The sequence below is a fragment of the Mytilus galloprovincialis genome, chromosome 4 (assembly GCF_965363235.1).
Source record: "Mytilus galloprovincialis chromosome 4, xbMytGall1.hap1.1, whole genome shotgun sequence".
NCBI lineage: Eukaryota > Metazoa > Mollusca > Bivalvia > Mytilida > Mytilidae > Mytilus > Mytilus galloprovincialis.
Window position 1 is genome coordinate 95,777,111 of NC_134841.1, and position 13,326 is coordinate 95,790,436.

A 13,326-nucleotide genomic window follows, 5' to 3' on the forward strand; every position below is an offset into this window, starting at 1 on the left:
ATCATTAATGAAAGTGAAATGGTGAGATAATAATTCACAATAGCAGCCATTATGGTTCAATTTTGTCAAATAAGCAAAGAAATGTCAATGATTAATTGTTCACTTGCAATAGACAATAGACAATACTTTATTATTAAACCTCAGATACATAGGTGTACAAGAGGGCATCATTTACACATTAAACATATTTGTTATACTTAAACCTTTACACTTAACATAATAATGCATGCATGGCAAAATACAGCAAAATGTCGATTTATAAATGACCATAACATTCAAACATAAATCATAAGTATCGTGTAAGTATTTTTTAAAATATTTTTAGTTTTTTGTAAAGATCTACATGACAAAATATTAAAACCTTTGTTAATTTGTAGTCCGTTGGATTTGCAGTATAATATTGTGGTATATATTTATTTCTAACCAGTTTTATTTCCCGTGTCATAAAAAAGACATTCCGTTCTGTCGAAATTATAATTTCTTTATTAATGCTTAATTCGACACTTAAACCTGCTTTTTATTTCTTTGTTATGTATTTGGATATACATTCGATCCCTACAGTCATTGTTGAAAATAAACAACTCTCAATCTAAGTCACAATGTGTAAATGTAAACCATTATAGGTCAAAATACGGTCTTCAACACGGAGGCTTGTCTCACACCGAACAACAAGCTATAAAGGGTCCCAAAACCATTCAAACGGGAAAACAACCGGTCTAATTTATATATGAAAAAAAAAAACGAGAAACAAAAAACACTTATGAACCACATCATCAAACGAAAACTACTGAACATCAGATTAAACATGTTTTAGGGCATTATCGAATGAAGAATTTAGTATGAAGTGTGGAGAAGTCGAACAACTTTATCATAAAAACAATTTAAACATTCTTTATTATAATTTAACAAGCTTGAGACAATATAAACAATTTTCTTCGATTTTCAACATTATTTACGTAGCCAAATTACATCTTGTGTAGGCCAGTTGCCCATACTTGACTTCCGAAGTTGTCGCAAGTCCTTTGGATTGTAAGGAATAAATGCATGTTGTTCTAGAAAATTTACAATGATTTGTCCCGAAGATTTGTTTCGATGAAATATCCATTCTATCTGTATACCTTGCACAAATATTTTATCAAAAAACTGATATGCTCTTTCTAAAGCCTTATGCTCAAATCCCTCAATGTCCATTTTAATGAATACTTTTGGAAATAAATTAATAAACGGAAGAGTCAAGAGATCGTCTAATACTATTGTAGAAATATTACTATAGTGTCTTCCAGAAACAGTTTTACCTTTCACTGATTTTATATAGTCTGCGTTTTGGTCAATGAAAGTTCCACCAAAGTTTTTATCGTCTGCTCCTAGACTAACAGTTTCGTGTCTTGACGAAACTGCATTCATAATAAGATAAACATCTTCGAAGTGTGATTGGTTCACAGAGGCACATAATTTTTGTACATTTAGATTTAAAGCGTCAATAGCAATAACCTTTCTTCCCAGTTTAGCAAATGATAGCGAGTATGTTCCCAAATTTGCGCCAATATCTATGAAGTTTAAATTTGGGTCTGATTCCATAAACTTTGAGATAGTTAAAATTTTGTCTTTATCAAAACTTCCAGTATTTATAATTCTTCTAGAAACCCATATATCCTTCTGTGGGTCGTGTACGTGAATTGGAAGATTACCAAACGGTGTCACCAATGTAGTTACCGTATCCTCATGAACACTTTTACAAATATCCATTCTTGGATGCCAAACTCCTAACAGGTCGTGACTCCAAACACAAATATTACGCCTTTCAGTCTTTCTCACGTTTAAGTTTTGTTGAGTGTTAGATTTTGAATCTTTGATCATCATCCCTATTGTATCAGATAAAGTTACCGTTTCAAATTTTGTGTCATCAGGTATTGATCCAGGACTAGTGATGATCATGTAAATAATGCAAAAGAGAAATAATACACCTATTGTTATACATATCTGTTTTATGGCTGCCATTCTGAAATAAAACCAAAACACATGGTCAAATGATTTAAATATATTTTCGTTCAACAGCATTTGTCATTTCAAGAATTATATGGTCAAACAAGCCTCAACTCTGTCAAGATTTTGAAACATCTCTCTCTCTCTTTCTTTTTTTTTTTTTTACAATGTATTTCTTGCGCATTATACAATTTTGATCCATGAATGTAAAGATTTATATAAGTAAATCAGGGAGGTATGACTGATGATATATGATAATTTTTCTGTGAACTTATCGGATAAAGGGTTGCTTTGCGTTGTAATTAGAGCATGTAGGTAAATCAACATTAGATAATGAGATAAAACAAAACTGTTAAAAATAATATCATTGTCTTTTGCTTCGTTTCTTCTGTTACCCATTCTAACCGTTCGAACTTGTAATTTTAACTGTGCGCATTGTCATGTGTTTTTTTTTCTTTTCTATATTGGCTAGTACGGGGCGCCGAATGGAACTCTTATGGTTTTGTACAAAATTCAATTCTGTCATAACAAAATCACTTTTGTCTTACAAAACTATGTGATACAGACTTGTTTTATGAGAACTTCAATTTTGTGATTACAAAATTCATTTTTGTAGACAAAATTCATTTTAATTTTGTCAAATAGGTATGCAAATATAAAGTTATTTGCATACAAAATTGACTTTTGCAACAAAAGTTAATTTTGTGACACAAAATTCAATTTTGTGATAATTTTCACTTCTGTTTAACAAAAGTAAATTTTGTCAACACAAAAATAAACACAAAATTGAATTTTGTCATGACAGAAATGAATTTTGTCTACAAAAATGAATTTGTCATTACAAAATACAATTTTGTGTTTATTTTTGTGTAGACAAAATTGACTTTTCTGACAAAAATCACTTTTGTGACACAAAATTGACTTTTGTGTTAAATTTTCACTTCTGTTTAACAAAACTCAATTTTGTCTACACAAAAATAGACACAAAATTGAATTTTGTGACAAAATCTCAGTTTCGTATGCAAATTAGTTAACAGAATCCAAACTAAACTTATTTGCATACAAAATTGACTTTTGTCGCCCAATTTTCAAATTAGGTAAAAAAAAAAGGTCTGTGTTACAAAAATGAATTTTGTCATGACAAAACAAACTTTTGTCCACTGAAAGATAATTTTGAATGACAAAATTTCAATTTGTAGTATGCTACAAATTTTGTTAAACTGAACTCATTTTTGTTGAACAAAATTCTCTTTTGTCCGTACAAAATTGAATTTCGAGTACAAAACCACAAGAGTCCCATTCGGCCCCCGTAGCTAGAGGTATGTATAGGGAGATGGTTGATACCTCACAAAACATGTTTATACCCGCTCCAAAGTCAGGAACATCTGGTCTTTGTAAGTCATGGATTTACTTTTAATTTTGGTTCATTTATATATGTTTCAGAGTTAAGATAAAAAGAAGTTAAGAAGATGTGGTATGATTGCCACTGAGACAAATATCAAATAATTTGGATGTAAACCATTATATATGTCAACGTACGGCTGGGAATTGAACGATCAACAAAATCCATATCGTAACTATATTCAGCTATAAAAGGATCCGACATGCAAATATGAGAACCAATCCAAACGAGTAGACCAACATTATCCTACATAACTAAACAATTACCGAAAAACAAATATGATAGACACAAACGAACGACAATCACCGAATTAAAAGTTAATGATTCAGTAAACACACATATAGAATGTGGCGGATCTACACAATTTTGCGATCGGTTAATCCTCCGCCGCATAACATGCGACAGTGATGCAAAATTCAATAATTATGTACAGCTTATTATACACACACTAAAATACCAATCAGAACAAATCAAATGAAGTAAATGTATTTAACAGTCTTGGAAGTCCTTGCATGGAAAACATGCATGTCCTTGTGCATTACCAAGTATAATTATCGACCACGCGTAGGACCATAAGTTTTCATAACAGTACTGCAATAAATATTTAAAAAAAAAAGATAAATGTTACTAGTTTACTGCCGATAAAAGTATTATTTAATTATCTCATTCCAGTGAGTCAACCATTGCCACATACAAAAAATCCCAATTCACCACAAAGAAACGCTAAGAATTGAAAAAAAATACATCGAACACGCAAAACTGAAATACAGTAGGTCGACGAGGATTAAGTCGTGAAAAGCGAAAATGTTGGATAAGATAGGCTTAGCATTAAACGTCCCCATTCCTACCGAGGTTATTTAATTTTCGACCCAGATGGGATAGCATCATAGAAATTATAGCATGCAGTGAATTTGCATAAAGTAACGATGTTTTGTAAATATATATGAAAACAAACCGAAAATACAACACTAAATGGTACAATCATCATCGACTCTCTCTAGATATATATTTCTTTACCTTACCTGAACATGAACCGGTCATCATATTATAAAATTTGTAACGATGACACTGAATACATTGTGTAGGTACAAGGTGCGTGTAATCAAAAGTACACTAAACATGCTTAAACATTCTCTAAATCACTTGCTCAGTTTTAATTGAAGCTAAAGGTCATTTGATATTTTACTTACTTGCACGTGGCATGTCTAACAGATTTATAATAAATCTGAAAAAGAATAAATAGTGTACGAGGACATGACAACTTATTGTTTCATTGCCTGTGGTCATTGTCACTTGGACTATAAACATATTATCCATACTTTCAACAAAGGTATATATCAATATATGTACATACTGGTGCACGCATGCCATTGCATGAAATGGAAATCAAATAGATATTGAATTTAAAATAGAAAATAGAGAATAGTGAATAAGGAGGGTAAATCAAATAGATATTGAATTTAAAATAGAAAATAGAGAATAGTGAATAAGGAGGGGCCGGTTGAAGTATTGAGAGGATTATTATTTAAGGGCATACGATACAGTTTTGAACCTGTATTTACAAGTTGATGAAAATTTGCATATAGGCTATTTTTAACCTGATTAAATCAAATATGAAATAAAAAATATACCTTCATGTGCTACTTTTTGAGTAAAATGAGGTCGAAATTTTGTATATTTGCTCAAAATTCAGATTTGTGTCCGTATTTTCTTTTTCGAAAGAACGACGTAACTTTTTTGCTTTAAAAGATAAACACAAATTGTTTTTTGTTAAATAATCGGTAATTTCTGTATTTAAAAAGTATCATTAAAAATTATGCAATTTTTATTCCGAAATAACTCTATTTTTATAAAATGTTCTTGAATAGAGGAAAAAACGTCATTTTTTGCTGCATGTTTATCAAAATTAAAAAAAATTGCGCTATTTACAGTTTTATAAAATTTGGGTCACATAATCTTCTTGCAAAATGAAACAAATTGCTGTTTTAAAAAATAAGGGTCCATGCACTCGTTTTCAAATTAAATCAGTTTGAATGATAAAAATCAGTCGAAAAATGCATCTTTTCCCGATATGTCATAGTTTGACGTCGCGAAAATAACATTTTACGTTAGCAACGTCATTACCTTCCCTGTAACTGTATCGTATGCCCTTAAAAACGTTATATAATAGAATGAAAATTGCATGGAAAATCAAAGACCCCCCAGTCTGGTCTAAATGTCAACGTATATTTGTTCCACCTGACAGAAGTTCCACTGGAAACTTTGTTATAAACAATGTCATACATACCTATTCCTGTTGGAACAAATATTCTATACCATTTATTCCGTTAGGAACATATACTGTAATATTTATTCCTGTGGAAATATTATTCCAGAATATTTATTTCTTTTGGAACTTATATTATGAAGGAACTTCTATTCCGTGAAATAAAAAGCTAAGGTTTGGTCGTACATATTAATAAAGCTCCTTTTAAATTTAAAACTTTTGATTTATATATACAACTGTTTTTATCTAATTTCGTTAAAGCTATCATCTGTAAAATTATTAGAGTCAAGTACTGGCAATACATGTGTGTTATCTTATCAATAGAATAGAACAAAAATGAAACACTTTAATCGTATCATTGTCCAAACGATTTACTTTTAACCCCCCCCCCCCCCCCCCCCTTAAGGCCTTTTTTAGTACAATATTTTATGATGTACACAATCTGTGAAATAGTATTTTAATTGATACCAAATGTAACTTTGGATAGCTTCCGTTTAATCATGAAATTTTGTCCTTTTTCTAGACATTTTTTCATAAATGTGGACAAATTTTGAAAAGATAATATGTATATCAGAGGCAGATTTGGGGGGGGGGAGGGGGAAAAATTGGTTGCTTATATAGGGAATCACTGAAGCGTGACTGGAGCGGGCCCCCTCTTAGGTCAGTCAGTGGGCCCCCACTTATGAAAATTTCTGGATCCGCCACTATATGACAATGAAAAAATGTCCTGGGAGACATTTTGTTGGTGCTCTGGATAAAGGAGGAAGATACAGGCATACATATATATCATGAAGCGTACCGATAACGGTGTCGGATTAGAATTTTTCTTTTACTTCCGTTTTTTTTTTATTGTAAACAATAACAAATTATGCAGCTTTCTGCAGGTACGTGTAGTAAATTAGGGAATAACAACATGCATTTAAAAATTGCAAAGGAACGAAATACAATTCAAACTGCTGTGACTGTCTCACTTTATTCCATTCACATATGTTTTTCAATAACTTGCGTCATCTATATAGAGTCTCGCCGGATATTTCATAACTACGTGATATTCCAAAGTTTAATGCACGTTCTGTGAATTATTACATGTATATGTTTCAGGGTTATTTCACCACAACGTAATATCCAAGTGCTACACTGTGAACAAATGCATGTAGCATTATCCATAATTTAAAATCATATATATATATATATATATATGTAATATATGTAAAATTAATCGACTGATAGAAGTAGACTTGATATTTTTATCAAAAGATTTTTTAAGCGGTACACAGAGATCTATAATATAATATGTTGAGTTCAGTTGATGTAAATGACATACAAGAACACTCCACTAATTCCAAAACCAATGATGAAAAAGAATGTCGTCTTTCTAAAAGACTTTGTTATATCTTAAGATATGGAGCCATGAAAGAAGGATTGGAAATTTTTGAAGGAGGTTTGTAATTAATTCTTTTATAACTTAGTTTGTCCATTATTCAAAATTTTGAGTAGACTACAGGAAGAAAATGAAGAAATGATTTTACATTTCAAAACTTGAGAATTTTTTTTGTGGGATTGTAAAAAAAAAAGTGTACTTAGCTATAGTGTGTACATATACATGTACGGGTCTCACTAATTAGCGACAAGAAGCGACAACAAGCGTCAACAAGCGACAAGAAGCGACAACAAAAATTATTTTAGCGACAACAAGCGACAAGAAGACTATTTAGCGACAAGAAAACATTTTTTTTTATTAGATATAAAGAAATTTGTATTTAATGTTTTTTTTTAAATATACGAGCAGATATGTCTAATTAAAAAGTTTATATTAGTATATTGGTAGATGAAGAAATTTAACATTTGTGAAAAAGAAAGAGATTGAGCTTCTTTTTTTTTTATTTTTAAATATGAAGAATATGTATAAGATAATGTATGTATCTGTTTTCATCTAAGTCAAAGTATGAATAAACGAATGGAGATATTGTAACACAATTTGTGTTTCATATCATTAATTATTATTATTATTACTGGAGTATTAATGATCATTAATTAGGAAATTCATTAAGAAGGAATTAATTCTTATCCTCCTGTTTGGTTTCAGTTCTTTGCATTTCACAATTTGTGTCAATATTTTCAGGACAATGATGCACAAGTAATTCATTTTGCGAGCTTAATACATATTGCACGAAAAGAGTTTTAAAAAACAAATTAAAAGATTAATAATATGTTCTAAAACACAAGGAAAAGTAATTTCATAATACAATAATTAAACGTAATACTGGCTGTTATTCATAATAGATGATAAAATATTATGTAAATAATGTTTCATTTTTTTCTATCAATTTTAACTTTCTTGTCGCTAAAATTATTTTTTTTTGCATGTTCTTTTAATATTTATTGCAATAATTAGTTTTGATTAAAAAAAAATGTTTTCTTGTCGCTAAATAGTTTCTTGTCGCTTGTTGTCGCTAAAATAATTCTTGTTGTCGCTTCTTGTCGCTTGTTGACGCTTGTTGTCGCTAAAATTCTTGTTGTCGCTAATTAGTGAGACCGCTTGTACATATGTATATAACAAAATTTAAGGGGAGATTATTAAAACATTATAATTAACTTATATAACATGTATAAGTATATTGTATTACTTCTTCAAGTAAATAAAGATTACTTGTACTAGTAGTACCCTTGACTATGTAACTTTCGTTGATGACATGCTAAATTACAAATGAATATAATACTTGAACTTCAATGCAATATGAACATACATTGTTGTACAATGTACATGTACAAATGTAGCCCTTTATTTAATTACAAAATGTACATGTTTTTACATTTATTCCTGTCATGCCTGTAAAATCTGAACATGCTACATGTATAGAGGGATTTGTATAATGTATTCAAAATCTATGTATTAAATTTCAGGTTTTGTTGATGTGTCTCAGATGATGGAATTAGACATGATGAAACATCACTCTCTAGAAGATGTTTTACAAAAGGTAGAAACATCCCTATCTCATAGAGGTGCCAAAAGATTTGAATCAAAAACAGAAAACAGCAAAACTTTAATTAGAGCATGCTTCTGTCGTAATTTTGAACTGGTATGTACATGTATGTTAGTGTACATGTATGTAGGTAAAATGTACATTATTAAGTTATAAAATTCGGTCTGTATATATTATTTGGTCATACATATAATCAGTTTAAAAGGAGACATATTCGTATTGGACTTTGAAAGTAAAAAATGTTTGAAACTGCTGATATATGCACAGTGATGGATTCAAGGGTTAGTGAGATGGACATGAAATGAAGAATGTCTCCAGTAAAGATGTACATTTAAAAAAAAATATTTTTATTTATTTTTGTTATAAATCTAATTATGCTCTAATCATGCAATAGAAATCAATAAATCCAACTCTAATACACTATATTTAACAATGTTTAATAAATATGTATACAGAGATGAACATGTAATTGAAAGGGAAACAATAAAATCATCAGAATCACATTGTAATTATATTGTCAAGAGTGATTTACTGTATACTACATATTATATGGAACTATTTAAGATTATTAAAAACTAGAAAATAATATACATTCCATTGTAGGTACATGTATCAGGCAAAACAATAGTAAATTGTTAAAGATTTGGAAAAACATATATACATGTACATTTGTTGATAAAGTTAATAGTTTCCTTGTTATTGGTTGATTTATTTTATATATTTGTAGAGCACATATCATGAAGGTTCTAATGTACCCACACTACTGGCTAATTGTTTAGACCGTATAACGTCTAATATAAATATGTATGATCTTGAAGACTTTCCTGATGAGTATTTGATAAAGTGAGTATATGATCTACTGCTAGAGACAGTCTTAAACTTGTAGTCAGGTGAAGGGATTTGTTTTGCTCCATGTTGAAGGCCTTGCTGTGACTTTTAGATAAAGACTTTTTCATAGCAGTTTGATTTAAATTACAAATGAAGGGAGACGTGTGTCAGAATTTTTAACATTAAAAAATGCATTTCGCTCTAAATTTGTATTAAAAAGACTCACTGTCACTTTGAGACGAAAAACAGTAATAAATGTGCCATTCCTTTGCTTTTTGTATGACTTGCTGTGCATGTACTGTTTTTGTGTAATGGATATATACCCTTTATTGTTTCTTGGCTTTTATTTGATTTCTTTAAACTTTTACAGTAAGATGATTCATCGACTCAAAAGACAAAAGAAATTGAACAACTCAACATTACGACAGTTACTTGTTCCTATCTTGGAACACCTCGACCTTGATGGTGTGTATGTAACAGAGGGCACTATCAAATTAATATGGAGGTCATGTCCTAATCTGAAGGTCATTAGTTTGAAAGACTGTGGATATGTGTCAACAGACAATTTAATGGAACAATTACTTAAGGTTAGTAAAATTCTCACAAAAGGATTTTGTTAAAACAATAATAATACTAAAACGTTCTTGTAACAAACAAAAACAGCACTATTGCTGGTGTTCAGTAATCAAAGTAGAATAAGATGTTTGCTGACAATTTGTATTGATGAAACTGATATGTCATAGAATATACAGAAAGGTACAAAAAAAATAAATTTATGAATGCACCGTCAGCAATCACTAAATTTAAGTTCATATTAGCTGTGAGAAAGTTTAAAAAAACAAAATCAATATGGTGAATATGAACTGTATCATATTGTGTATAAATAAAAGAAGATTTGGTGTATAAGTCAATGATACAGCAACCTAACTATGAATAAGAGTGCACACACTGAAATGTATCCCCTGCTTTACTTATAATGATTGAATTTATTTTGAAAGTCTGTAATATGAAGGTTTTGCTACAAGTATCACATAAACTTAACATTATCAATGATCCATGAAAATGAGGTCACAGTCAGATGAACCATGACAGACAGTCATAATCATTGTACAGCTTATAATCATTCTATACATCAAACATATATAGTGGTCCTATTGCTTATAGTTCCTTAAAAACAGATCAAACTTCAAAATCTTATCATTGACCAATGAATTATGAAAATGAGGTCAGGGTCATATATGAACCCTGCCAGAAAGACATATAACAAATGAAGTTGACCTATTAATCATAGTATCTGATAAACTGACAATACTCTGAAAATATATCATCAACCTATAAACCATGAAAATGATGGAAAGGCAGATGAATCCTGCCAGACAGACATTATACAACTTACAATTACTCATACACTAAATACAATTAAGGTATTGCTAAAATTACAATGTATTATCTAATTAACTAACAAAATCATGAAAACTGAACTTTGATCAATGGGCCTTGAAAATGAGGTCAAGGACATATTAAACCTGTCAGACAGACATGTACAAAATGTACACCTTTCAGTCATTCCACACACAACATATAATGGACCTACATGTATAGCTACTGCTTAGAGTATCTGAAAAATAAAAGAACCACAGAAACTAAACAAACCTAAACATTGTCCAATGAGCAATGAAAATGAGGTCATGGTATGAAAACTGCCAGTCAGCCATGAATACCCTAAAATCATTCCATACACCAAATATAGTTGACCCATTGCTTGTAGTATCTGAGATACGCATGTGACCAAGAAAACTTAACCTGGATCACTGATCTATGAAATGAGGTCGAGGTCAGATTGACCCTGTCTGATAGACATCTAAACCTTGCAAGGAATCAATATAAAAAAAATATATATTTTATTACTCATAATAAGTGAGTATTTTACATGACAAAAAAAATATTTCAAGAATTCACTGAACCATGAAAATAAAACCAAGGACAATGAATAATGACCAACAGAAACTATGTTTCATAAGGTATCTACATACATGTACAAGGTATGAAACATTCAGGTCTTCACCTTCTGGCATATAAAGCTCTAAACAGTGTACAACTTCACTTCAAGATTGTAGTCCCTAAGTTTGACATTCTACGTGGAGATGTTTGTCTCTCATTCAATTTAGTCACCTGTGCATATACATGTACAAAAATAATGTAAATGTATTTGTTCCTTCATTTAGTTAAACTTGATCGTTTCAGAATTTGCCAAGCTTGGAATCGATTAATTTGTGTGCATGTAAACATTTAACAGACAGAACATTAAAGGCTTTGTGTAGATACAGTAAAAACTTGCGACAGTTAAATCTGAGTTGGATACGGACCATGTCTGAAAAGGCGATAATAGATTTAATGATTAAATGTACACAACTAAAACATTTAGATATATATGATCATAAGATATCTCCAGAAGGAAGAAGATGCATGGTTGACATTGCTAAACCTCGAGGATTGACTGTGGTATTAAAAGGATTAAATGATCAACAAGTAGCACCTGCAAACCCTTGCTTAATGTTACCTAATTTTGGATTAACATGGTAAAGGAGTTTTGATTTGGTTTTTTTAAATGATTGCATGTATGCTAAATTTGGCCACCAAGTGAATATTTTCATTTTATAATGATGTAAAAGATGTACTGTTACTACAGTTTACAAATAAAGCTTTTATTTTATATCATAAAACAAAAAAATAATTATGTAATCTGACATACATTTGTAAGCACAGTCAGATTAATCACTTGTGTATATTGTTTTAAGAAACCAAATTGTTGGAAGGAATATTTAAATTAAATTCTAATTGACACCTAAATTAATTGATACATATGATTGCTTTCTGCAAAAATATGACTTTGCAAAGAAAATTTACAAAATAAAATTCAACATGTATTGAAAATTTAATTTTAAGTTTATATTTGCCACTATCAGGAAGTGTTACATTAATGTGATTATGAATCTGTGATATTATTTCTGCATTTTATATTATATTATACATGTTGTTATAATGATTAATGTTATAAAATATTTGGGTAATAAACATTTTTTTTTATGATTTTAATCAATTCCTTTTCCTGATGCCAGAAAGTTATGTAAAATTCTGCTAATACTTAACCATTATTGTCAATCTATCATTACCCTTGTACCTTGAATAGATAAAATGTGTGCAGTGCAGGGGACATTAGAATTCTGTTCTCTTATTGACATTCTTATAAGTTTGATTAATGTATATGTTCACTTTCTTTTTAATTGTGTAAATCGATGGAACTTTCAAATAGCAAATAATTTCAAACTAGTGTTTGCTACCTCTCTGAAGCATGCAGAATAAATGAGAAAAAGCAACGACTTGGTTGGCTTGAGTCAGAATTATGTGTTAGAGTAGGGTGACATGTCTTTCTGATAGCTATTGCCTTGTGAACTAGCACGTTATACATTGACTGACAATCCTAGTCATTCAAGTTTTGAGTGTAACACCCAGTTTAGCAAAATGTACATGGGTTTTGTAAAGTTGTGACGCTTGGATTTCAAAGGTTTTCTGATGACTGCCAATATTGTTCTACTGTTAAAATTTTGAGCTTGTAATTGTTGTGAACGTGTAAGCTGAGCTGCTGTATAATAAGACACCTCATCATAAGGGTACCTTATTCTTGTTGTCAGCACTTGCTTTGAGTGAACTCATTGTTATTTTGTAGTTGTATAATTGAAAGTTCTAGGTCATGTTTCTGTTTTGTCCAATGGCAGAAATGTTGTTCATGGGAATATATACTGTCTAAAAATAAGAAGATATGGTATGATTGCCAATGTCATCAATCTACTAGAGACCAAACA

At 30.3% G+C, this 13,326-nt stretch overlaps 1 protein-coding gene and 1 long non-coding RNA gene across 3 annotated transcripts; one reads left to right on the forward strand and one right to left on the reverse strand.

Annotated features, from left to right (window-relative positions):
* Positions 1 to 875: 875 nt before the first annotated feature.
* Positions 876 to 4,661, reverse strand: LOC143070856 (uncharacterized). Its single transcript, XR_012976741.1, has 2 exons — positions 4,576 to 4,661; positions 876 to 1,999 (listed from the first exon to the last, which is right to left on the reverse strand). It is a non-coding gene; the product is annotated as an uncharacterized LOC143070856 (long non-coding RNA).
* A 1,838-nt stretch (positions 4,662 to 6,499) lies between these two features.
* Positions 6,500 to 12,559, forward strand: LOC143073496 (uncharacterized). 2 transcript variants are annotated; one of them, XM_076249083.1, is made up of 5 exons: positions 6,500 to 6,535; positions 8,556 to 8,731; positions 9,363 to 9,478; positions 9,834 to 10,050; positions 11,708 to 12,559. In XM_076249083.1, exons 1-5 carry the CDS (start codon positions 6,520 to 6,522, stop codon positions 12,044 to 12,046), a joined length of 864 nt encoding a protein of 287 aa, XP_076105198.1. In that variant the 5' UTR covers positions 6,500 to 6,519; the 3' UTR covers positions 12,047 to 12,559. The 2 variants fall into 2 exon arrangements, with proteins under 2 accessions (XP_076105198.1, XP_076105197.1); XM_076249082.1 differs by lacking the exon at positions 6,500 to 6,535 and adding an exon at positions 6,549 to 7,092.
* The last annotated feature ends 767 nt before the right edge of the window (positions 12,560 to 13,326 follow it).

Coding starts and splice junctions, on each gene's coding strand:
- LOC143073496 (XM_076249082.1), top strand. CDS start 6,945: ATGTTGAGTTCAGTTGATGTAAATGACATACAAGAACACTCCACTAAT. Junction 8,732..9,362: donor TCTGTCGTAATTTTGAACTG/GTATGTACATGT, acceptor ATATATTTGTAG/AGCACATATCATGAAGGTTC. Junction 10,051..11,707: donor TAATGGAACAATTACTTAAG/GTTAGTAAAATT, acceptor TGATCGTTTCAG/AATTTGCCAAGCTTGGAATC.